This window comes from Coffea eugenioides, chromosome 7 (assembly GCF_003713205.1).
Source record: "Coffea eugenioides isolate CCC68of chromosome 7, Ceug_1.0, whole genome shotgun sequence".
Classification (NCBI taxonomy): Eukaryota; Viridiplantae; Streptophyta; class Magnoliopsida; order Gentianales; family Rubiaceae; genus Coffea; species Coffea eugenioides.
The window spans coordinates 21,569,885-21,594,556 of NC_040041.1; the positions used below are offsets into that span (position 1 = coordinate 21,569,885).

Consider the following 24,672-nt stretch of genomic DNA (forward strand, 5'->3'; position numbering starts at 1 on the left):
TCCTTGTTTCTAGCATAAGATTCTTTCAAACTATCATGCAACATTTTAATGAAAGATTCAAGATCATCAATAGTTTCATCATCATTTTCAAATTGAGGGTTAGAAATTGTTACCTCATTATCTTCAATAGCCATAAAAGCCAATCGAGCAGATTCTTCTTTCTCTTCAATTTCATCATCGGAGTTGCATTCATTCTATGTGAATTGGAAGTTGTTGAATCTTGATTTTTTTCCTTCTTTCTTCTTTATCATTGGACACTTACTCATGTAGTGTCCAAAGTGACCGCATTCAAAATATTTGTCAGTTTGCTTTTTATTGGCCTCTTGCTTTTCTTTGAATCTTGCATTGTTGAACTGATTGGAATTTGAGTTGCTAGATCCTCCTTTTCCAAATCTCCTTTTATTGAGGATTCTCTTGAAACTTTTTGTAATGAGAGCAATATCATTGTCATCAATATCCAAATCTTCTCCATCCAATGAAACAGAATCATCTTCATTTTGAGATGCTTTTAGAGCAATGCTCCGTTTTACCTTCGTATCTTTTTCTTTCTGTACTTTAATCTTAAGTTTCAACTCATAAGATGTTAGAGAATTTACAAGAGATTCAATAGATATAGAATTCATATCTCTTGTCTCTTCAATAGCAGTCACTTTACTTTTCCAATTTTTAGATAGAGCATTCAAATTTTTTTTATTTTTCTCTCCTAAGATATATTTCTTTTCCAGAACCTCTAAATCTTTAATAAAATCATTGAATCTACAATACATTTGATCAATATTTTCATGAGATTCCATCTTAAACGACTCATATTTAGTAATCAAGATAGATTTTTTCTGTTCTCTAACATTTTCATTGCCTTCATGAATTTCTCTCAATTTATCCCAAATTTGTTTAGCAGACTTACAGCTTTTGACCCTAATAGATTCATTTGAATCTAAAGTACTATATAACACACACATAGCCTTTGCATTTAAGGTGAGGTTGGCTCTATTCTCAGTAGTCAGCTCATTTCTTATTTTTGGTTTAGGTCTAAGAGTATTTTCATCTATAATAGAAGTATCATATGGACCTTCACTAGCAATAAATCACAATTTAATATCAATCGATTGCAAAAAAAAATCATTCTTTCTTTCCAACTCACATAATTTGACCCATTAAACATAGGAGGTCTAATCACAGATTATCCTTCAAAAAACATGGCATTGTTGGTTGTCATTTTTACTCCTAAGTCGATTGAATTTAATTTCTAGAAGACCAAACTCTGATACCAATTGTAAGGATCGGAGACAACCTAAGAGGGGGTGAATTAAGTTGATTATAAAACTAATCAAGTTATGGGCACTTTTTCTCAATATAAAATTTACCCTCTTTTCTAAATGATCACACAATGAATCAATCAATGAATGAACAATATCACTTGAGAGAAGTAGAAAATATAACTAATTTAAAGATCACAAGATAACAGTAAATAAATAAGAAGAAAAGAATTGCAAACCAATTGACTACCAAACTCCTCTTGAATTTATAGATCAATTCAAACAAACTTTTTCAAATTGATAAAATACAACTAATCTTGTGTACAAAGGAAGGCTCACTTCCTCCTTACCCCAATTTCCAATTAGTCAAATTAGAACATTTTATTATCCCTCAAGACAACCCTCACAGAGTTACACTATTGAAATATACACTCACAAATGAAAATCTTATAACGAACTTCACACCACCAAGATTACAAATCTTCCTTGAAAAGTATTTTCTCACTAAAATCACTCTAGATCTTTTGTATTTTCAGTGTGCAAAAATTATTTGAAAATTCTGACAATGCTCTATTTATAGGAAACCAAGAAAGTGCTTCATTAATGCTTCCAATGGATAGAAAGTAGCTGAAGAGTCAACTAGCCGTTGGGAGTATCAAACGTTCGGTAGTCTGGTTTCTTGCGTCCGATAGCAAGCAATGAGTTTAAGAGATTTTCTTCAATTCTATTGGACGTTCGGTGGTTGCGTCCGAAAGCAGATAATGAGTTAGAAGGAATATCTCAATTCTATCGGACGTCCGGTATTGTCTTTGTCAGCGTTCGACAGCTTTCGTCGAATTTGAAGAATCCTATCGGACGTCCGATGCTTGCGTTCAGGAGAATGTCTTATTTCCTTTGGACATCCGGTGATGGAGTTCTTTATGCGTCCAAAGTTGCGCAATGATTATCGGACGTCCGATCCTATCTTCACAAGCGTCTGACAGTTTTCAGCAACATTTGTTTCTTTCAATTGCACTTGATCTTTAAATCTGATATGCTTCATAACTGAAAGTATATCTTGAAGAGATATTAGTATCATTCATTTGTTTTGTAAACATCAAAAGTTAGGGACTAAAATCAACAATTATCCCAATGACTTAAAATATGAATCAAAGCCAAGTGATTCATATTCCTTACCTCTATCACTTCTAAATCTTTTGATTTTTCTATCGAATTGATTTTCTACTTCTTTTATGTAGACTTGAAAAACATCAAAACATCACTCTTATTTTTCAACAAGTAAACGTTAGTATATTTAGAAAAATCATCTATAAAAGTCACAAAATACCTTTTACCACCACGAGTTAAAATTCCTTCAAATTCATACAAGTTCGTATGAACTAATTCTAGAAGTTGAGAATTTCTTTCAACACTTTTAGAAGGTTTCTTTGTGATTTTTTCTTGCTACAAGATTCACATTTTTCAAAATCATTATTTAATCTCGAAATCAAACTAAGGTTGCTTACATTTTTCACATATTTACTATTTATATGACATAATCGTGCATGCCAAATATTCATAGAAGAAAGCATATAAATAGAACCAGAGGAAGTTTTATTGATGTTCATAATATTTAACTTGAACATGCCATCACATGCATATCCTTTACCAACAAAAGCAACATTCTTCATAATCACATAACTGTCAGACTCAATAATTTGCTTGAATCCAGCCTTATTGAGAAGAAATCTCAAAACTAAATTTTTCCTCATCTTAGGTGTATGAAACACATCTTTAAGAAGAAGTGTTTGACCCGAAGTAAAGTTTAGTTTAACCTCACCAGAACCCAAAACTTTGATAGTATGAGAGTCACCACATGACTTGCTTATCTTTCTCGACGGGTGTGTAGCTTTTGAAGCAAGTGCGATCAAAGCATACATGTTTTGAAGCACCCATGTCTATCCACCAACCATCAAAACCCCCAAGCACGTTAACTTCTGTGATCATAGCCATATATGGTTCTTCGGCAACATTGGCCTGTGGTACAAAATCACGTTTCCAGTATTTGCATGTCTTAGCAAAATGTTCTTGCTTTCCACACACATAATAACCATCATTTGGAAAAGGGACTGATTTAAAAGGGGGCCTTTGATTTTTGCCTTTCTGATGGAAGTTATATCTATGCTGGTTTGAGTGCTAATTCTTATGCCCACGTTTCATATTCTTTTTTTTTTTTTGGTTTCAGTTGGGCATTATTTTTTGCATTATTCTCATTGGACATGTTGTCATTGGAAGTAATGAAATTTACCTTGGTAGTACCATTTTCATTACCATTTTGTCCACTTTTTGCATCTTGATTTATTGCTTCTTCTTCAATCCTTAGACGAGTGATGAGACTTTCTAATTAAAAACTCCTTTTGCTTGTGTCACAAACCCTTTTGGAATTCCTTCCAAGATGATGGAAGTTTATCTACTATTGCAGCAACTTGAAGTTGTTCATCAATCTGGATTTCCTCGGACCTTAACTCATGTACAATCATTTGAAGTTTATGAGTTTAGGCCACCACAGATTTTCCATCCACCATTTGAAATTTGAAATAGCGGCTTGCGGCATATTTCATTGCGCCTGCTTCTTCAATGTCATCCTTTTTCTGAAAGCTTTCCAAAGCTTTTTAGCAATAGGATATAAATCCTCATAAAAATAAAAAAATTCATTAGAAAGACAATTTAACAAGTAATTCTTGCAATGAAACTCATCATCTTCCCATTTCTTGATTTTTTCTTCAAGAACTTTCTTGTCCTCATCACTCATCTCATTTGTTGAAATTTTTTTGGGATTTTCCTCCGTTAGAATGTAAGCCATTTCATCAAATTAAGATAATAGAGAACTTTTCCCTTCCACCGTTTGAAGTGGACTCCTCTAAAACGAAATGGTTTGTTCAAATCACTTGAGTCTTTGACATGAACTGGCGAGTTGGTTTCCATTTTATCTGAATTGCCTTAAAATTGTTGTTCACTTGAAACAAAAATTAAGAACAAATATGAAAAAGAAAGATTAGACAATAATAATATATTGATACTCAAGTGTGGAGGGTTGAGGCACAGGTATCTTGCTCTCTTTAAAGTGATTCAAGTCTTTGTAAAAGAATCAACTCCGGTGCAGCATGTTCTCTAACTTGTCACCCTCAAGATATAAGAGTCCAGCCACACTTGCTAACACTCTCTCTAGACTACACAATTAGGATAATAAAGCTCTACAAGCACCTTTTGTTTCTTGCCTAACAATGAGATAGAAAATAATGAATTTAGACTCAAAAGACATAAGTTGTTGTAGTGTCACTTTTCTATCTCAGCTATGCATATATATAGGTGAAAAAAAGTTAGACAAACATAACCTATGTTACTAATAAGACACCAAGTAAATACTGAAATTATTGGCCATTCAAAACACATTCAAATTTGCGCTGTGGGTTACAAGAAAACTTATTGTAGTTAAAATATTATAATTTCACATAATGATAGCTATTCAATCCAAATTTGAATTGTTAGTTACAAAACTTCAATGTAATTGAAAAGCCATAATTTCATACTATAACTCCTTAGTAAAAACCATTCAAACACCTATAAATTTCAGGAAATTTAATCAATTTATTTCCCTTGTAACGTGCACATTTAATTGATAATTTAATTATTTTATTAAAATAATACAACACTTGCTATATGGTTTGACTTTTGGATCCTAGAGTGCCAATGGGTCATGCATATGAAAATCCAAGTTGAAAAAGGAAAAATTAACGAAAACTTTTATCTTTATGAGGTTTAAGTGATTAGTACAAAATCCTAGCATCAATTTCAATGTAATTTGGTGGGCGCTTTTTTTGCTTTTATTGGAGGTATTTGTTAGCTTTTTGAAAGATGATTTTTTTGGCTTGTTGTACCTGCATTGATATTATACGTGGTAACAAACTCATTTAGCTAATTTTACTCATATCCAGCCATGAATAACCGGATTTGAGTATATTAAATTTTTTACATATGGGTATAAATGAGTTACCTACTATTACCCATTTATTAAATGAATATTATTAAGTAACCCACTAAATTTAATTAACCCATTTAGAATTATTTTCCTCAATTTTCCCACCGCCATCTTTTCCTACTCAGTCCTCGTTTTCCACCAGTCTTCCCATAGCTTCCATTGCAATTGACGTTAAAATTCATCGTCTTCCCGTAGCATTTCTGAGCTACGTCAAAAGAATTTCTAAGCTGGTCTATGAAGAAATCCGTGGAGTTCTAAAGATTTGCCTAACCAAATAATTTCTAGGTTCGTAACCTTACAAGCAAATCTAAATTCCTCTGTCTTCTTTCATGTGAAAACCCAGTGATTTGAGATCCAAACAATTAATAAAGAAAGGAAAAAAAATAAAAGCAAGCTCAAAAAGAGAATTTTGAAAGATCAAATTTTCAATGTAAATTCCTTTTTTTGAATTAGGGGCATACACTTAATAACAAATATATATTTAAAAAAATAAAAGATATGCAAATTGTGATAACAAATAGATAATAGCAAAAAGTAAACTTGTGCATATTTGGCTCGTTAATGCTTGATTCAACTCGGATAAATTTTTTTATATTATATATATATATTTTATACATAATAGCATATTTATTATTTATTTTATAGATATTATATATTGATTATAGATAAAATAATACTAAAATATAAAAAATAAATAAAATTTGAAGCTCCCGAATGGAACTAGAACCGACTTAGTATTAAATCGAATCGACTTTGAAGTTAATCATTAAGCTCATCAAAACTCCAAATTGAGTTTGACAGTTTCCAAATTCGATGATGATTCATATATGACTATACTCCTAAGCAAAACAGTCCTTAAAAATTGGTTTGGGCCCAGCCCGAAACCCTTTAATTGGGCCATAATAATCCGAACTTGACGGCTTTGTATTGAGAAAGCTTCCCAATTTGCCTGAAAAATCTCAGTAAAGAGTTAATTTCAGACTTGGAGAGTTGGAGTGGACGATGATGGCAATGAAGAGAAGAGCGGCTTCATTAGGTACCGCTGCTGCTGCTAATTGTACTACTCTTGCTTCATTTCTCTCTGCATTCCGAAGCCCTAAACCCCAATTAGCTTTCTGTTCAGCTATAGCAACTAGTAGTGATAAAATTAGAAATCATCAGCACCAAATTGGGACGTCTTCTGGTAATGTTTTGCAATTTCTTTCTGGGTTGAAGGGTAGGATTGATAGTATTGACAGTCTTGATGATGCTCTAAGCTTATACCAGCAGCTGGTCCGGATGAGGCCTCTGCCCTGTGTTTTTTATTTCAATCGACTGGTGGACCGCATTGTTAAGATGAAGAAGCATTATTCATCTGCTGTCTCAGTTTTCAGAGATATGTACGTCAGGGGCATTCCTCTTAGTGACTACACCCTCAATGTTGTGATTAATTGTTACAGCCTCTTGGGTCGAGTGGATTTGGGATTTTCTGTATTGGGTGTCTTCTTCAAGCGTGGTATTCTGCCCGACATAGTCACCTTTAATACTCTACTTAAAGGACTCTTTCGGGAACATAAGGTTCCCCAAGCACAAGAATTTTTTAAGAAAATAATATTCGAAAAGCTTTGCGAGCCCGATGAAGTTACGTTTCTGATTGTGATAGATGGGCTCTGTAAGGTGGGCAACACTCAAAAGGCTGTTGAATTCCTAAGAGTCATGGAAAAAAGAAGAAGATGTAAGCCCAATGTTAATGTGTACAATACTATCATTGACAGCTTTTGCAAAGATAAAATGGTCGGTGAAGCTCTTGCCCTTTTGCAGGAGATGATTGAAAAGGGCATTTCCCCAGATGTTGTCACTTATAATTGTTTGATTGGTGGTCAATGCAATTTAAATAGATGGAAAGACGTTACAAAGCTCTTTTCTGAGATGAAAGATTACAAAATTACTCCCGATATTGTTACTTTCAATATAGTGGTGGATGCACTGTGTAAGGAAGGGCATATTGAAGTTGCTGAAGAGGTAGTCGGCATCATGATTAGGCAAGGTCACAATCCCAATCTGGTCACATACAGTTCCTTAATGGATGGATACTGTTTAAAGCGCCGAATAGATGAAGCAAGGAGGGTCTTTGAAGCCATGGTTATTAGCGGCCTTACCCCTAACCTCCATAGCTATGGTATTCTGATAAATGGCTATTTCAAGCACAAGAAAGTGGAAGCAGCCATGAATATCTTTCGTGAGATTCAGCATAAAGGTTTAACACCTAATATTGTTGTTTATAACACTGTCTTGCAGGGGTTATATAGTGTAGGAAGCTATCTTGGTGCAAGAGAAGTTTTCGATGAGATGCAAACTGCTGGCATAAAGCCTAATTTTTACACTTTCTGTGTAATGTTGGATGGATTATGCAAGACTGGACATGTCAACGAAGCATTGCAGTTATTCCATTCAATGGAAGCTGATGGAATCGATCATCATATAGGCATGTACAGTATCATCCTTGATGGTTTGTGCAAAAGTGGGAGGCTAGATAGTGCTCGTGATCTTTTTGACAATCTCTATGATAAAGGATTGGATCCTAATGTCCCAACATACACCACAATGATTGCTGGCCTGCTTTCACAAGGCCTGCTCACCGAAGCTAAAGAGCTTTTTGGAAAAATGGAAGAAAATGGTTGCCTGGCAGATAGCGTTACATACAATGTTATTCTGCAAAAACTCCTTAAAGGAGGCCATTATGATGATGCAATAGTCTACTATGAAGAAATGGTTCGTAGAGGTTTCTTGCTAGATGCATCTACTTTTTCCATTTTACTTGATTCATCTACTGAAAAAGAGAAAAATCCTTCTCTACTTATGTTGATGCTGAAGATTGGTCCTGATAGCAAGAAGTTTATTGATGGGGGATAAAGAGGACCTTCACATTGGTTGCAACTTTTGGTCCTACTGGTTTTTGGCCCCTAAACTTTAACTAACATTATTTAGGTTTGCTTTTGATTCTGTTTTAACTTATCATCTTTATGGAATATAAGAAGTGTTGCAGCTGAGCCTCGAGTAGCTCTCTTGGTCATATTTTGTGAAATGCCTCAAAGTTCTTCAGTCCAGGTGGAAGAAGCTGCGGTCTTTAAGGGAAGTTCAATTTATAACTGTACTGGTGCAGCAGTTCACAGAAGCCTGCTGGTGTTAATTGGATATGTACAGCTTCTTCAGAGAGACTTCTTGCTTAACCTTTCTTAGAGAACTTCAGCGTAGAATATCACATAAAAGGTAACTTTTACAGGCTCCTTTTCTTTGTGTTTCATGGCTTTTAGTACTTTTTGCTTCCATGTAATTTTAGTTTGGATAACTAATAGCTGAATTCATTGGAATTAAGAATAAAACTTCATCCGAAAATATAATTTTTTATCTGGATTTATAGAAAAGTTTAGTTACAAGCTGCATTTTTAATAATTTGGAGGAAGTTTTTTCTTTCAATTCCTAAATGTAGTCAAAGGTGCAGCCAGTTTAAAAGTGTAAAAAATTTTTGGACCAGTATCTTGGTTTGGGTTAAAATTTTGAGGTCCCATGGATGGTCATGGTTGTTGACTTCTGTCACTGCATTTGATTGGAGGCTAACTTTTCAAGTATAATCCAGAAAATGTATTCTGATCACTTTCCGTTTAACTATAAACTAAACTACACAAGGATCCTTAGTAGTGAACCTTTAAATCCTTTAATTTGTAGGCATTGGTAATCTTTCAACAGTTTTATCAGTATAAGAACTCATTGAGCTTTTATTATTTAAAATTGATGTCAATGCTGTACTAAATTGTATATATACTGGATAGGAATGTGGCAAAAATATCTTTTTCTTAAAATAAGTTGCACTAATCTGTCCAAGAAACTCTCCATTCTTTTCATATTGTTCTCCTGATAAAAACATTTACTTGTTTATTTAGTTGTTCATCTAAAATAAACTTCCTGATAATGAATTCTTTACTTTTAGTGTTGGATTGTTGCTAAATTGCAATAATAACTAAGAATTGGCATCTGTTGCACAAGTATACCAATTCGTTGAGCTTCTGTTAGGTTCCCATCTGCAATTGTCAAAATAATAAAGAAAAAGAAAAAAGTCTTTGTGGCTCATCAAAATGTTAACAATACACTGTTGTAGTCTAGCAAGTTTCATATCTGTCATTTCTTTTTCTTATTCTCGTTCTTTCTTGGAGAGCAGGAGGGAGGTGAAAGTTTGTATGGGATGTGAAGATTTCTTGTCAGATAAGGCTGCATTGAAACAATCAATTAGGTATTCAAAAGCAGAGAAAAACTTTTGATGAATTTTATGTGAAAGAATTCAGCTGAAGTGATTAAGAATAATTTCTTAAATCAATTTTGGGAACAATTTCTGTAGCTTTACTGACTATGTCCTCGTTAAGTATGTCATGCTTAAAATTTATGGAATATCTCTTTTAGCTGTGGAAAAAGTATGCTGTTTAGTGACCTATAAAATCATCGAGAAGCGATCTTTTGTTGATCTGCCATATAGCTGTTCTGTGCAGATTTTTTTATTTGTGTGGTTTTGTTAATGCATGCACTAATGAGTGAAGACAATGACAGTTGCATGGTTTTTGGTTAAGAACAATAAGTCTTCTTGCTCATGTTAAAATTTTATTTTGGCATCCTAAGATGAAGATTTCAACGAGACCTTGTACAGATGTCTCCAGATTGAAATTAAGATGTGCTTTATCAAGATAGAATAAGTTCCACGTTCAGTTTAAGTTTAGCTCAGAAAGTATTATTCTTCCATACTGTGCACATGCTTGGAGTTAAGATGCCATTGAAATTTTGTTCTACTTTGAAGGTCAACTTAGCACATTTAAAATAAAAATAATAAAAATAAACTATGGAAATGAAACCTGCATACTCCTACATCTCCATGTGCAAGTTGAACTTCCACAAAGGTGGGGCTTCGCCTTACAATTTTTCTGATTGAGGATGTAATATATAGTCAGAGGTTACAGTCATGTTGATTCAATTTCGCAGAGATTGTGATTTCAAATAAAGTTATTAATATCTCATCTCTTTCCTTATTCAAATTTCTCCTTTATTCATGTCATAAATTCTAGTTTTGTTTCCAATCTATTGATTCTGACCTTAATTTCTTGGCCAAATGTTAGTTGTCTATGTAATTTTCTATTGGTGCATTTGTCAAACAGGTTCAAGTCATCTTCCAAAACGACACACATGTTTCCAAACAAATTCAATGGATTTGATTCATTCTCTAAGAAGCCAAAGAGAAGGTGAATGAGATCTTTGTTTCTGCTAAAGAAATAATTTATTTACATCATCTTGCCTAATAATTCGAATTTTCCTTCTTTTAAGATTTATTGTATTAGGTTTTATTAATATGCATGGAAATTTATGGTTCAATTTCAATCTCTTTTGGTTTCAAACAGGGAATAATTGTTTCTGGAGGATAATGATCTAATTGTGGCTTTAGCATTTTCTCACATAGGTTTAAGAAAGTTTTTCAACCAGTTGGCAGGGTGGGATTAAGTAGTTAGGTATCTGTATACACTATATGGCTAAATTCAAATGTACAAGTCATTAATGACAAGTTTTCTAGATCCAAGACTGAATGCTGTCTTTTGTGCCTCTTTTCCATTTAAATAGAAAAACTCTGTACCTTCTCTTCTGGTCAGAATATATCTACCTATCTAATATATTAATTACGGATATGCTAATATACAGCTAATATAGTAGACCATAATCAGCTGCCCTTGATTAGTGCAATTAGTAGACCATAATCAGCTACCCTTGACTTTTGTAATTAGTAGACTAGATCCCATAATCAGCTGTCCTTGACTTTTGCATTTAGTAGACCATAATCAGCTGACCTTGACTTTTGTAATTAGTAGACTAGATCTCGTTGCCCTTGATATCCCCCCTCAAATTGATGCTGGTCGATCAAAAAGCATTAATTTGTCAACCAGAAAATTGTGTCTATGACGAGAGAGAGCTTTCGTAAGTATATCAGCAGTTTGAAGATCAGTGGTGATATGAGGAAGAGAGATAACATGATCATCATATGCTTCGCGGATAGAGTGACAATCAACTTCAATATGTTTTGTACGCTCGTGAAATACAGGATTAGCACGATTAGTAGCTCTTGGTAATCGGCAAGAGTATGGAGTAGATTATGAGGAGACCTTTGCTCTTGTGGCAAAGATGACAACAGTTCGACTTGTTCTAGCTATTGCTGCTTCTACTGGCTGGTCATTGCGACAGATGGATGTTAAGAATGCCTTTTTACATGGCAATCTTCAAGAAGAGATTTATATGACTCCACCATTAAAGTTATTTTCTACATCTTCATCTGATGTTTGTAAGCTAAAACGCTCACTCTATGGCTTAAAACAAGCTCCACGGGCTTGGTTTGATAAGTTCCGTTCTACGCTTATTAGCTTCTCATTTGTTCAGAGTCAGTATGACTCCTCTTTGTTTCTTCGCAAGACTGATAAGGGACTTGTTTTACTTCTGGTATATGTTGATGATATTGTTGTCACAGGAAATGACTCTGAATTAATATCTCAACTTCAGGAGCATCTTCAACGTTCTTTTCATATGAAGGATTTAGGTCCTCTACAGTATTTTTTGGGTCTAGAAGTGCACTCTACCTCAGCTGGTATTTTCTTACATTAGCATAAACACATCCAGGAATTAATTGCTTTGGCAGGTCTCCAAGATGGTCGGTCTGTTGATACCACATTGGAAGTAAATGTTAAATATCACCGTGATGAGGGTGATTTTCTCTCAGATCCCTCTCTCTATCGGCAATTGGTGGGAAGTCTCAACTATTTAACTATTACTCAGCCTGATATTTCATTTGCTGTTCAACAAGTTAGTTAATTTATGGAGGCGCCTAGGCACCTCCATCTAGCTGCTGTTCGTCACATTATTCGTTTTTTACCAGGCACTTCCTCTCGTGGTCTTTTCTTCTCCAGAAATTCTCCTCTTCATTTGGTAGCCTATAGCGACGCTGACTGGGCGGGTTGTTCGGATACTAGACGTTCAGTTACTGGTTGGTGCATGTTTCTTGAAAATTCTCTTATTTCTTGGAAAAGCAAAAAGCAAGATAGGGTGTCTAAGTCCTCTACTGAGTCAGGGTATCGTGTTATGTCCTCTGCATGTTTTGAGATCATTTGGCTTCGAGATAGTCTACTAATTACAAAAGTCAAGGTCAACTGATCATGGTCTACTAAATGCAAAAGTCAAGGACAGCTGATTATGCGATCTGGTCTACTAAATGCAAAAGTCAAGAACAGTTGATTATGGGATCTAGTCTACTAATTACAAAAGTCAAGGGCAGCTGATTATGGTCTACTAATTGCACTAATCAAGGGCAGCTGATTTTGGTCTACTATATTAGCTGTATATTAGCATATCTGTAATTAATATATTAGATAAGTAGATATATTCTGATCAGAAGAGAAGGTACAGAGTTTTCTATAGACATTCTTTCAAAAAAAAAAAAACAAAGATCTGAATTACAAGAAAGGCTGCCAACCACAATATGATTGACCCAAAAGGATATCTTGAAACCAAATGATTGATCAAAATAATCAACCCAAGAAGAATAACAACTCAGAAAGTTTGGAAAGGCGGAGAAATTCAAATAACTAGCTCTGATACCGTGACAAGTTTTCTAGATCCAAGACTGAATGCTGTCTTTTGTGCATCTTTTCCATTTAAGTAGAAAAACTCTGTACCTTCTCTTCTGGTTAGAATATATCTGCCTATCTAATATATTAATTACAAATATGCTAATATACAACTAATATAGTAGACCATAATCAGCTGCCCTTAATTAGTGCAATTAGTAGATCATAATCAGCTGCCCTTGACTTTTGTAAGACTAGATCCCATAATTAGCTGTCCTTGACTTTGCATTTAGTAGACCAGATCCCATAATCAGCTGTCCTTGACTTTTGCATTTAGTGGACCACAATCAGCTGACCTTGACTTTTGTAATTAGTAGACTAGATCCCATTGCCCTTGATAATTAAATGCATAACATAGCTAAATTCAACTAAGTTGCAAAGAAAAAAAACATATAATGACTATTTGTATAATTTTTCCTGTCACTTGAATATTAGCTCATCACTATGATTAGCTGATTTACAGAATGAGATAGTTTTGTATAGAAGTTGGAGAGAAATTTTCCATTTGTGTGTAAAGAAGGAAGAGATTTGTACGACAAAAAGAATCAGGGATCAAAACAGGCTAGCAGTGAGCAGATTCCGTCTGTAACATTTTTATTTCTAATTCTAGCAAAGGCTCAAGGCTCATGATAAATGCATTTGGAGTAGTGGTATAGAGGTAAAGATATAGCATACCTTAATTATGTAAGGATGTTGTTTTCTTCTTCATCTCAATCCAAATATCCATTCTTGATTTCATTAGTTTCTTTTGTGCCGGATTCCCCTACTTGAAGGAATCAGCGTGCTTGATTCTACATGGATTATTTGAAACAATATGTTCTTACTTTAAAATTTTTATGTATAGTACTTACCGCTTTCTTAAATTTTTTGTACTTTATCAAACAAATTAGGTCCAAAATAACTTTAGCAACCATGTTGAACTTAGGTACCTACTCCTAGGCGGGGCCTAATGCCCTAGTTATATTAGGCAGAGGACTTGGACAGACAATTTAGACAGGATCTTAAAGGTGTGGTTGGCTTTTCTGGAGTTAGGAGGGTTTTTGATCTTGAGGTTAGTACTATGAACAGTCAAGTCTTCAAAGCAATTGTAAAAGACATGGATATTTCAAAAGTTATAGCTGTATTGTTTTCATTAATCGCAATTGTCAAATACCATAAAAACTACCACCTTTCTGAATAATTATTTGAAATTTCGTCAAATCAGTTGTACTAATGATCATGACATACTTGTAGAAGACAATTTGCATGAATAAATCAATAGAAAATAGTATTCAAACGTCATAACGTGCAAAAGATGAATACGTTGTCGTAACAATACAGTCAACTCTGCAAGAGAGTAAAAAGAAATAGTATTGGTAAATATTGTAAAACTTCCTATTGCACTGTTTTATTATCAATACGATCAAATCTTTCACATAAAAAAGTGAGAATTGTTTATTGCTACGGTTAAAAATTTTTGTGCGGTAGATACAGGATATAGTTGGTATACTACTTTCTACCTTTGGGTGCAACTGTCAGGCAAATGTGCTATATGCAGGGGAAGGAGAAGAAAGTCCCATGACTTATTTTGCAGAAGAAAACCCCTTGTCCTCAAGGTATAGTTATTTTTGCTTGCAGATGAAATAAATCTAATTTCAAATTAGTTATCTTCTGCACTCATAAAGCATGCATCTGTAGCTTCTCCCTAGTGTTTTAGTTGAGAGTGTTATAGCTTATGTAGGGAGAAACAGGGCTATTTTCTAACAGCAAGGATGGAGACAGCAAAAGTTTGGCTCCTAGCTACAATCTTTATCTCATGTTAAGATGTTAGTGTGATTTCAACAGAATATGACATGCTTGAGAGTGAATGTACTATTGTGGAGCATTAGGTTTTAGTGTCAACTTCATTTTACTGATTGAAGGTTGCATTCATTTTGCATATGACCGTCATTGGGAAATATATGAGATGCAGTACTTCTGGATGCTTTAGCGAAACTTGTCACCATTAACTTGATTTTCACTTTGTGGTTGCACGGATTGGGGATGTGGTGACTTCCACTTCTAATCTCCTTTCTCATCTAAGTGATATTCATTTTTTGTTTGAAATTCATTCAGGATACCAATAACCATGGTATTGGTAGCTAACAAAAGCTCTTGTTTTGTAGATTGATGTATCCTGTGGAACTATTTCTCATATTGAATTGCTTTTACGATTGCAATTTTTCAGGATTGGAAGGGTACTTATTGAACTGAAGGGAAAAAAAAAAAGCATGAATGCTCAACAGGAGAAGAAACTGATTCATGTGCAACTTGCTCAGGTTTTTCTTTTGCGTTTGCAAATGGAGATTATCTCACCTGTCTTGACTCAATTAAAGTTTTATATGGTGTTGAGAACATTTTTCCAGCTACCCATTTTAGTCTATTATTTCTTGTCTACAGCAGATAAATGAGGCCAAATCTTCATGGGCACTTTATGGTGCCATTTTTAATTTATTTTCATCCATTGTTCCAGCTCCATTCTTTGTGGCTAGCAGTTGTTAATTGTGAAGATTTAAAGGTGTACCAGGGCATTCCTTTGTCCGATAAGACCGAGGGAGTAGTGGCAGTGGTGAATAAATCAGGTTTATATTTTTTATTTCTTGATTAATTTTTGCAATCTTGTTTTGCTTAATCTACTTAGTTTGTCAAATGATTAAGATAAAATCTTTTGAGTATTTGGTATCTCAATAGTGGAGTCAAGAAAAATGTTTTCTGCTCAAGTTTGGTCAGTTCTCTTAACAGTACTACTTTTCATTGTCTTCAATATGGGACAGGTTTTGACACATGCTGTAGTTGGGCTATTTTCCCTCTTTTTACAGTTTTTGAGAAAAGAAATTGCTAAACAAGTGAGCGATAGAGTCAGGTTCTTTCTATGTTTGCATGATCCTATAGATGGATTTCATTTTTTTTAGTGTGAAGCCATATAAGTATTGTAGATTGCTTCTCCTCTTGAGCTTGTGAGTTCCATTGTTATGCATGTGAATGAGATTCAAAGGGCCTTGATCTAGCCTTTGACTTAACGAGTTATGGTTTTGATTGTTTGATTGTTGCTTCTTTTGATATGTAATGCTGCTGGTTATTAAATGAATTGCAACTTAAATTCCAGGTGAATGACCATCATCTCGAGAATGCTGCATGTACTCTTTTTCATAGTGGTGCTGAAGATTAGTTGTTTGAATTAACTGTTTTTGAGGGTGTTTTTGAAAAATTTTGCTGTAGCAATGTATATGAAAAATTTTTACTACAAACATTTTTTAAAATATTTGATATATTGTATGAATGAGATATTTTTTGAGTTATTGTATATTACTGTAACATTATATTTGAAAGCTTGTTTTTGAAAAAATGGCCAATCCAAATGGAGACAATGCATGATTGAATTTCCGCAATTCAGAGTATTTTTAGTTTGGATCCTAGGAGGCTGAATCCAGAGATATAAATTAGTCGATATTTTTTAAAAGGACTTTGTGATTCAGATTGAATATGTGTTTTCTGATGCTATTGAAGTTCAAATATTACTTAGGAGCAAGGAACTTTTTTCAGTCTATGAAGCAAATTTAGTGGGATGGGATGGTGGATTTCGAAATTTAGTCAAGTGGAACCCTTGCAAGAGAATGGTTGGAGGCCTTGCAACAGAAACTAGAAGCAGAAGCGAAAAGGCTCAAGCCCACATCACCAAAACGTGCATGGAAAAAGCACTAGATGAGCAGCACTTTTTTTTTCCCCCAAAACTTCATAATGTAAATCCCTTTCTTTTTGTTTTTAGCAAATGGCAAAGCCTTTTTTGGCATTGACAAGGGTTTATTTTACGTATTTTTTAGTGTGTTTTATTAGTTAATTTTGGTTTGATTATTTAGTTTAATAACTAAAATAACTAAGGTTTTGGTAAAAAACTACATTTTATGTTAAAATGGCTAAACATTGCATTTTATGGATTTTTATGGGAAAAACTTCATATTTTGTAAGTTTAATAATTCAATCATCAAATGAAGTGTATTGAGAAGATATTTGGATGATTGAAGATGGATTAAAATGGTGAAAATAAAATATGAAGTGTAAAAAGGAAAAATGCAATTTGAATCAAGAAAAGTCAGGTTTTGACAACTCTGACACGTTTTGGTATTTTGACTATATCTGGAGCTACACTGATCGGATCAAGGTGATCTTGGTACCATTTTGAAGTTAAGAGATATATCTACATTTGGTATGAAGACATCAAAGTCCAATTCAGCCGTTTTCATAGTCCAAAAGTTGAAATACCGAAATTCAACTCAGCTGTCCAAAGTGGAAAACAGAGCTCTGACCAGTGTTTAGTATTTTGATCATATCTCAGTCTACAAAGCTCCGATTTGGATGATTCTTGAAGCATTGGAAAGCTAACTCAAAGATCTACAACTTTGGTGTTTTGCACAAAAGCCAGTTCGGCCTGCATCATGGAGAAAATCGCAGTTGAAGTAAGAACAAAGTGAATACGCGAGTACACAAAACGTGACTTGTAACCGCGTTTTGTGTAGGCGCGTTTTCTGGCCGCAATTCTGCAATTTGCTCAGTCAATTCTCTTATGTTCAAACTACTTTCCAGCTACAATCTGCAAGAGAATTCGGTGCACATGCTTCAGAAGACAAAAGGGTAGACAAGGTGGCTTATTTTCAAGTCAAAAACATTTGTTATTGACTATCCTAACAAAGTTGAGATTTGGGAATCAAAATGTGGAAATTGACTTGGAAAAATGGAGCTCTTAAGCAGTTTATATGCATAGACATTTTGGGTGGTCTGAGAAGGGGGAAATATACGGGAGAAGCTTGAAGAGTGCAGAAATGTAGTTCTTCCATTTCCTTAGTGTAGGATAGTGTAGTAAGTGTAGTTCATCCATTCTTGTACATTATCTAGATTAGGATGAAAATGGAGATGAAGAAAGAGAAGTTGAAGCTCAAGTGACATGGGTTATCTCTTCTCCAACTCTTTATCTTTTGTATTGGATTCTTAAATATAGTTAATATACAAGTTCTGGAATTTATGTTATTTATGTGTCTTTAAAGTTTATACCTTGGGTTTGGTTGAACTTTCTATAATTGTTAGTGTTTATTATTTGGCTATTTAACTGCTATGATTTGAGCAAGTTATTTAGCACTTTAGCTCTTGAAATCATGATTAATCTGGTACCATTAATTCTGATTATCTAAGGTGTTATTTCTGCAATGAAAATTGAGATTTAACATTAGTTCAAGAAGTGCTAAACATAGGGAGTACACTCACGAGAGTAGAGGTGCACCTATGTGGTTTTTAGTGATTCATTTCATGTAATTTCACTGAAGAAATGAACTTGTAGCTAATTTCATAACCATGAGAATAGATATGGATTAGTTATAAGTATAATTGATTCACTACGAAAGTAGGATTCAAATGCATAAGGAAATTACACCATAATTAGCCTAGATGTAGTATTCAATGATCCAAATATAACACTTGCATGAGTAGTTAGGGATACCACAACCTAAGGAGCTTTTATTTGTTAATTTCTGGTATAAGTGCAGTAGGTTAAATTTCTTATCATTAATTGATAGTCTAAATAATAAAGAAACTTTAGTAATACCGGTAATTGTTCACTCTTCCCTGTGGGATCGACCCGATATATACCCTAAACTACTAGTTGATCTGTATACTTGCAGTGAACGGGTGTAATTCGGTATTTTTTAGCTTGCACGTATGTAAAATACCCGTCAAGTTTTTGGCGCCGTTGCCGGGGAAGATTTGGCAATATCGGTGTGAAGAGCAACTTTATTAGTTTAGACATAATATTAGTTATATTGTGAATGTTATTTTCTGTTATTTTAGTATTTTATATGTGTATGTGTTTTATCACCTAGTCTTCTTACTAATTTTGCTCTTAAGTTGTTTAAAAGCAATTTTAGGTAATGAGGATGGTAGGTCAATTTGGAGGACAAAGCTTGAGAAATGAAAGATTGGCAATGGATGGTTGCCTAGTGCAAAGCTCCTTCAACAGAGGTAACCAAGAAATTACTGAAGGTATGTCTTTTGAAGATGGTATAAGGTGCTTAAAGGCTAAATTTGATGTTATGATGCTACAAGTTCAAATGGACAAAATTGTGCAGGAAATTGAACAAAGGAGGAATGCAAATGTTTTTAATTCTTATCATGTGATTTGTGACTTGTGTGGAGATTATCATGCTGCTAATACATGTATGCAAGTACAAAATGTGGATTATTATGATGAATTAGAGCATTACAATCCTTGCTTTGATCGATATAGTGCTAATTTGAGCAATTCTTCTGCTTATGGTTGGAATAATCAATGTATTTATAGTAATTCTTCATATTTTTACGATTATCAACCGGAATGTGTCCAATATGAATCAAAACCATTTTGGGAGTTAGCAATAGAAAGAGTAGCTAATGATTTTAAACCATCTTGGGAGTTAGCTTTAGAAAAATTAGCTAATGTGACTTCTGACCGTTTTGATAGGATTGAGAAAAGAATAGATGAATTAACTTCTCACTTTGGCAGAATAAATGAGCAATTGAATGCATTGTGTGAGGTTATTTCTTCTAATAAATTGCAAAATGATCCTAGCATGAATGGTAGGAATGTTGTATGTGAAAATGGATTATATTTGGATGAAAATGATAAATTTCAATTGTGTTTTAATGAGCAAATATCCATTTCACATGATAATATCTTTGGAACTAACTTTGAGCCTCAAGAGGTGAGTTTTAATGACTCATTTTTCACCCCTCTTGAGGAGTGCATTGAAAGTGTAGGTTCTAAGGGTATTGCTGCCCAAGATACTCTCATGGCATTCCCGTTGGTAAGTTCTCAAGTGGTGCATATTCAAGGTAATATTTATGAAACACTTGGGATAGGTAAGTCAATTCCATTTCTCCTATCATTAGATCATGTGACTTTTGCTATAAAGTCACCATTTAATGATCCACCACGACCTAAAATGGTGGATTATTCGCTAACAAAGCCTCCTTGAAAAAATGAGGTGAAATAGTCAAGCTATTGACTATAAAGAAGCGCTTATTGGGAGGCAACCCAATGTTTGTTTAAGTTTATGTTATTTTGGGGTGATTTTATGTTTAAAGTATATGTTTGAGTTATTTTGTTATTTTTCATTTGTAGGTATTGGAAATGGAAGCAAAAGTGACCAAATGAGGTGAAAAAGGCGAAATTTGATCAAGGAACTCAACCCCTCAATTTGAGTAATTGTTGTTTTTGATTTGTTAGAAGGGGTTAAAATGCATATTTTGATCATTTTACATGTGCATGCATTGAGAATTTTAGCAAACAAATGATCTATGATGCATTTTGAGTGATTGGGGTACAAATGGTAATTTTTCAAAATTGGCTTTCTGCAAAAATTTCGCAGAAGAAAACGCACTTGGGCTGAAAACGCGCCTTAGAATCGCGTTTTCCATAATCGCGTTTTCAATTCTGCGCCTATACTGAAGAAAACGCGCCTGAAAAACGCGACAGGAAGTCGCGTTTTATACCAAGTCGCGTTTTCCAGCCTGTTCAGAAACCAAAAACGCGCCTTCAAATACGCGACTCAAAGTCGCGTTTTATAGCACAGTCGCGTTTTCGATCCTGCAAGATATGTGAAGAAACGCGACTTCACAAAACGCGGCTTGGTGGCGCGTTTTGATGAGTCGCGTTTTCGGAGGAAAAAAAAAAATTGCAGATTCCTTGATTCTCTTTTTTCTTCTTTTCCTCATATATTTTCTTGTACCTTGAGTTGCTTATTGTGTATTTTATATAGGTACATCACCAAAACAAAGGTTGAAATTACGGATCGCCGTTTTGTTTTATTAAGTCTTTGTTATCACGTTTGTTTCTCATTTTCCATTTTTAGGTTATATCACTAATGGTTACCAAATGGAACTCATGAAGCAATGAAAACAAGCGAACAACATACCTTGAAGCTTCATATTCAATCACAACAATAGGGGAGTATTATTTTTTTATCTTGATTTTCCTTTTTACACATTGAGGACAATGTGTATGTTAAGTGTGGGGGGAGAATTGAGATTATATACATTGTATGTGATTGAATTATTAGTTGCAAATATTGGACTTGTGTTAAAATTCAAAATTTTTCTAAAATCTTGTCCAAAATTGCAAACTTGCCCCAAAAAGTTTCATATTTTTTCGATTTTATCCAAGGGGTAACAAGTTCCATACCATTAGTAGTTCAAATTCCTTCTACATTTGAGATAAATATATATGATTTGGAAACTTCTTTTCTCATTTAACTTGGAAATGACTATTATGTGATTATAATTTTGCATTTGTAGGAAAATATATCTTGTGAAGTGGAGAAAATTATGCCTATATTTTTTTTGCATATTTGATGAAATTTCTTCTCTTTATTGGATTTTATAAGTTAAGTGATAAATATGGTCAATAAGTGCAATACTCTTCTCATGATTATTTTTTTTTAGAAAATTATTATTCTCTTTGCTATTAAAAAAAAATGATGAAAAATGAAAAAAATGAAGAAAAAGAGAAAAAAAACAAAAAACAAAAGAGAAAAGAAAATAAATAAAAATTCTTCTACTCCAATGATTCTTGTACTTAGTAACCGGATGTCTTCATCTAAAAATGTCGACTTTCGCGTAAAACGGTACTTGAATTAAGAGTATGCAAAGCAACTTGAGTATGTGAAGTGTTGAGTAACCGGTGATCTTCATCTAAAAATGTCGATCCTCGCGTAAAAAGATACTTTCACAACTTAAGTAATATTTAGGTACGTTATATGAATAAATATCTGTTTAAGTAGAATAAAAAGGTGATCATGAGTTTAGAAAGCATTTTATTGACCATATGAGTTACTTACTTGTAAGATTGGGTAAGGATGAAAAATTGATTTGAATTTGTTATAATGACGGTATAATTGGCTCTCCTTTACTTGATATTATGAGTACTTGAACTTAATTGAATAATTGCATAATGGTTATTTACTCTGTTTTGAGGAAATGAAGTTGAAATGCTACATATATTTATTTTCAAATTTTGGATCATTGTTGGTTTGTATTTTTATTGCTTGAGGACAAGCAATGGTTCAAGTGTGGGGGTATTTGACAAGGGTTTATTTTACGTATTTTTTAGTGTGTTTTATTAGTTAATTTTGGTTTGATTATTTAGTTTAATAACTAAAATAACTAAGGTTTTGGTAAAAAACTACATTTTATGTTAAAATGGCTAAACATTGCATTTTATGGATTTTTATGGGAAAAACTTCATATTTTGTAAGTTTAATAATTCAATCATCAAATGAAGTGTATTGAGAAGATATTTGGATGATTGAAGATGGATTAAAATGGTGAAAATAAAATATGAAGTGTAAAAAGGAAAAATGCAATTTGAATCAAGAAAAGTCAGGTTTTGACAACTCTGACACGTTTTGGTATTTTGACTATATCTGGAGCTACACTGATCGGATCAAGGTGATCTTGGTACCATTTTGAAGTTAAGAGATATATCTACATTTGGTATGAAGACATCAAAGTCCAATTCAGCCGTTTTCATAGTCCAAAAGTTGAAATACCGAAATTCAACTCAGCTGTCCAAAGTGGAAAACAGAGCTCTGACCAGTGTTTAGTATTTTGATCATATCTCAGTCTACAAAGCTCCGATTTGGATGATTCTTGAAGCATTGGAAAGCTAACTCAAAGATCTACAACTTTGGTGTTTTGCACAAAAGCCAGTTCGGCCTGCATCATGGAGAAAATCGCAGTTGAAGTAAGAATAAAGTGAATACGCGAGTACACAAAACGTGACTTGTAACCGCGTTTTGTGTAGGCGCGTTTTCTGGCCGCAATTCTGCAATTTGCTCAGTCAATTCTCTTATGTTCAAACTACTTTCCAGCTACAATCTGCAAGAGAATTCGGTGCACATGCTTCAGAAGACAAAAGGGTAGACAAGGTGGCTTATTTTCAAGTCAAAAACATTTGTTATTGACTATCCTAACAAAGTTGAGATTTGGGAATCAAAATGTGGAAATTGACTTGGAAAAATGGAGCTCTTAAGCAGTTTATATGCATAGACATTTTGGGTGGTCTGAGAAGGGGGAAATATACGGGAGAAGCTTGAAGAGTGCAGAAATGTAGTTCTTCCATTTCCTTAGTGTAGGATAGTGTAGTAAGTGTAGTTCATCCATTCTTGTACATTATCTAGATTAGGATGAAAATGGAGATGAAGAAAGAGAAGTTGAAGCTCAAGTGACATGGGTTATCTCTTCTCCAACTCTTTATCTTTTGTATTGGATTCTTAAATATAGTTAATATACAAGTTCTGGAATTTATGTTATTTATGTGTCTTTAAAGTTTATACCTTGGGTTTGGTTGAACTTTCTATAATTGTTAGTGTTTATTATTTGGCTATTTAACTGCTATGATTTGAGCAAGTTATTTAGCACTTTAGCTCTTGAAATCATGATTAATCTGGTACCATTAATTCTGATTATCTAAGGTGTTATTTCTGCAATGAAAATTGAGATTTAACATTAGTTCAAGAAGTGCTAAACATAGGGAGTATACTCACGAGAGTAGAGGTGCACCTATGTGGTTTTTAGTGATTCATTTCATGTAATTTCACTGAAGAAATGAACTTGTAGCTAATTTCATAACCACGAGAATAGGTATGGATTAGTTATAAGTATAATTGATTCACTACGAAAGTAGGATTCAAATGCATAAGGAAATTACACCATAATTAGCCTAGATGTAGTATTCAATGATCCAAATATAACACTTGCATGAGTAGTTAGGGATACCACAACCTAAGGAGCTTTTATTTGTTAATTTCTTGTATAAGTGCAGTAGGTTAAATTTCTTATCATTAATTGATAGTTTAAATAATAAAGAAACTTTAGTAATACCGGTAATTGTTCACTCTTCCCTGTGGGATCGACCCGATATATACCCTAAACTACTAGTTGATCTGTATACTTGCAGTGAACGGGTGTAATTCGGTATTTTTTAGCTTGCACGTATGTAAAATACCCGTCAGGCATCAAAGACGACTCTGCTTCATCTCACCTTCTGTAGTATTCATTAAAAATTGCTTAATTGTTTTTCAGCATTTGTTTCAGTTGATAAAGTTTTCACAATGTAATCTAATAGACTATATTGACACTTTGTCTCACTTTAGAAATTCATATTGATTATGATGAATATTTCTACATCCCTCCATTTAGCTCCTACAACAGTACAGTTAATAATCAACCATTAGAGATACTAATAACGGAGCACGTACTTTGCTTGTGAGCATGTTGTTTTTAGATTTTTTTTTTCTTTTAAAATTTTTAGAAAATCAATTATTTTGAAGGAATAAATGTAATTGAGACAAAAAATGTGATATTTAATATTTATATTTTTTTTTCTGAATTTAGTTTGCCCTAACCAATACAAATGCACATGCAATAAATCATTCTTTACTCCAATAGCACTTTTATTTTGTAACAATATCAATATATTTGCCTTTTGGTTAAATTTAGATGACCTAAATGTTCTTTTTTATGTCATTTGAGTTTAAATTTCTAATTTTTTGAACAATTTGTTGCTTCTTCCACGGGAGAATTCTCTGTAGCTTCGGCTTGGGAGGCGATTCGCGAGAAAAGGAATTTGTTTGTTGTCAATACATTGACATGGAGTTAGTGTTCCTTTGAAAGCCTC

General features: G+C 33.7%; 1 protein-coding gene across 10 annotated transcripts; it reads left to right on the forward strand.

Moving 5' to 3' along the window:
- Positions 1-6,184: 6,184 nt before the first annotated feature.
- Positions 6,185-16,759, forward strand: LOC113778339 (putative pentatricopeptide repeat-containing protein At1g12700, mitochondrial). Of its 10 annotated transcripts, none has more exons than XM_027323715.1 (6): positions 6,185-8,523; positions 9,470-9,541; positions 10,452-10,535; positions 13,882-14,007; positions 14,424-14,551; positions 15,163-15,203. In XM_027323715.1, the coding sequence occupies exon 1, from the start codon at positions 6,277-6,279 to the stop codon at positions 8,164-8,166; it is 1,890 nt and encodes a 629-aa protein (XP_027179516.1). In that variant the 5' UTR covers positions 6,185-6,276; the 3' UTR covers positions 8,167-8,523; positions 9,470-9,541; positions 10,452-10,535; positions 13,882-14,007; positions 14,424-14,551; positions 15,163-15,203. The 10 variants fall into 10 exon arrangements, 8 of the variants coding, with proteins under 8 accessions (XP_027179516.1, XP_027179521.1, XP_027179514.1 ...); XM_027323720.1 differs by having other exon boundaries at positions 14,494-14,551; XM_027323713.1 differs by having other exon boundaries at positions 9,465-9,541; positions 13,882-14,551.
- Positions 16,760-24,672: the final 7,913 nt, after the last annotated feature.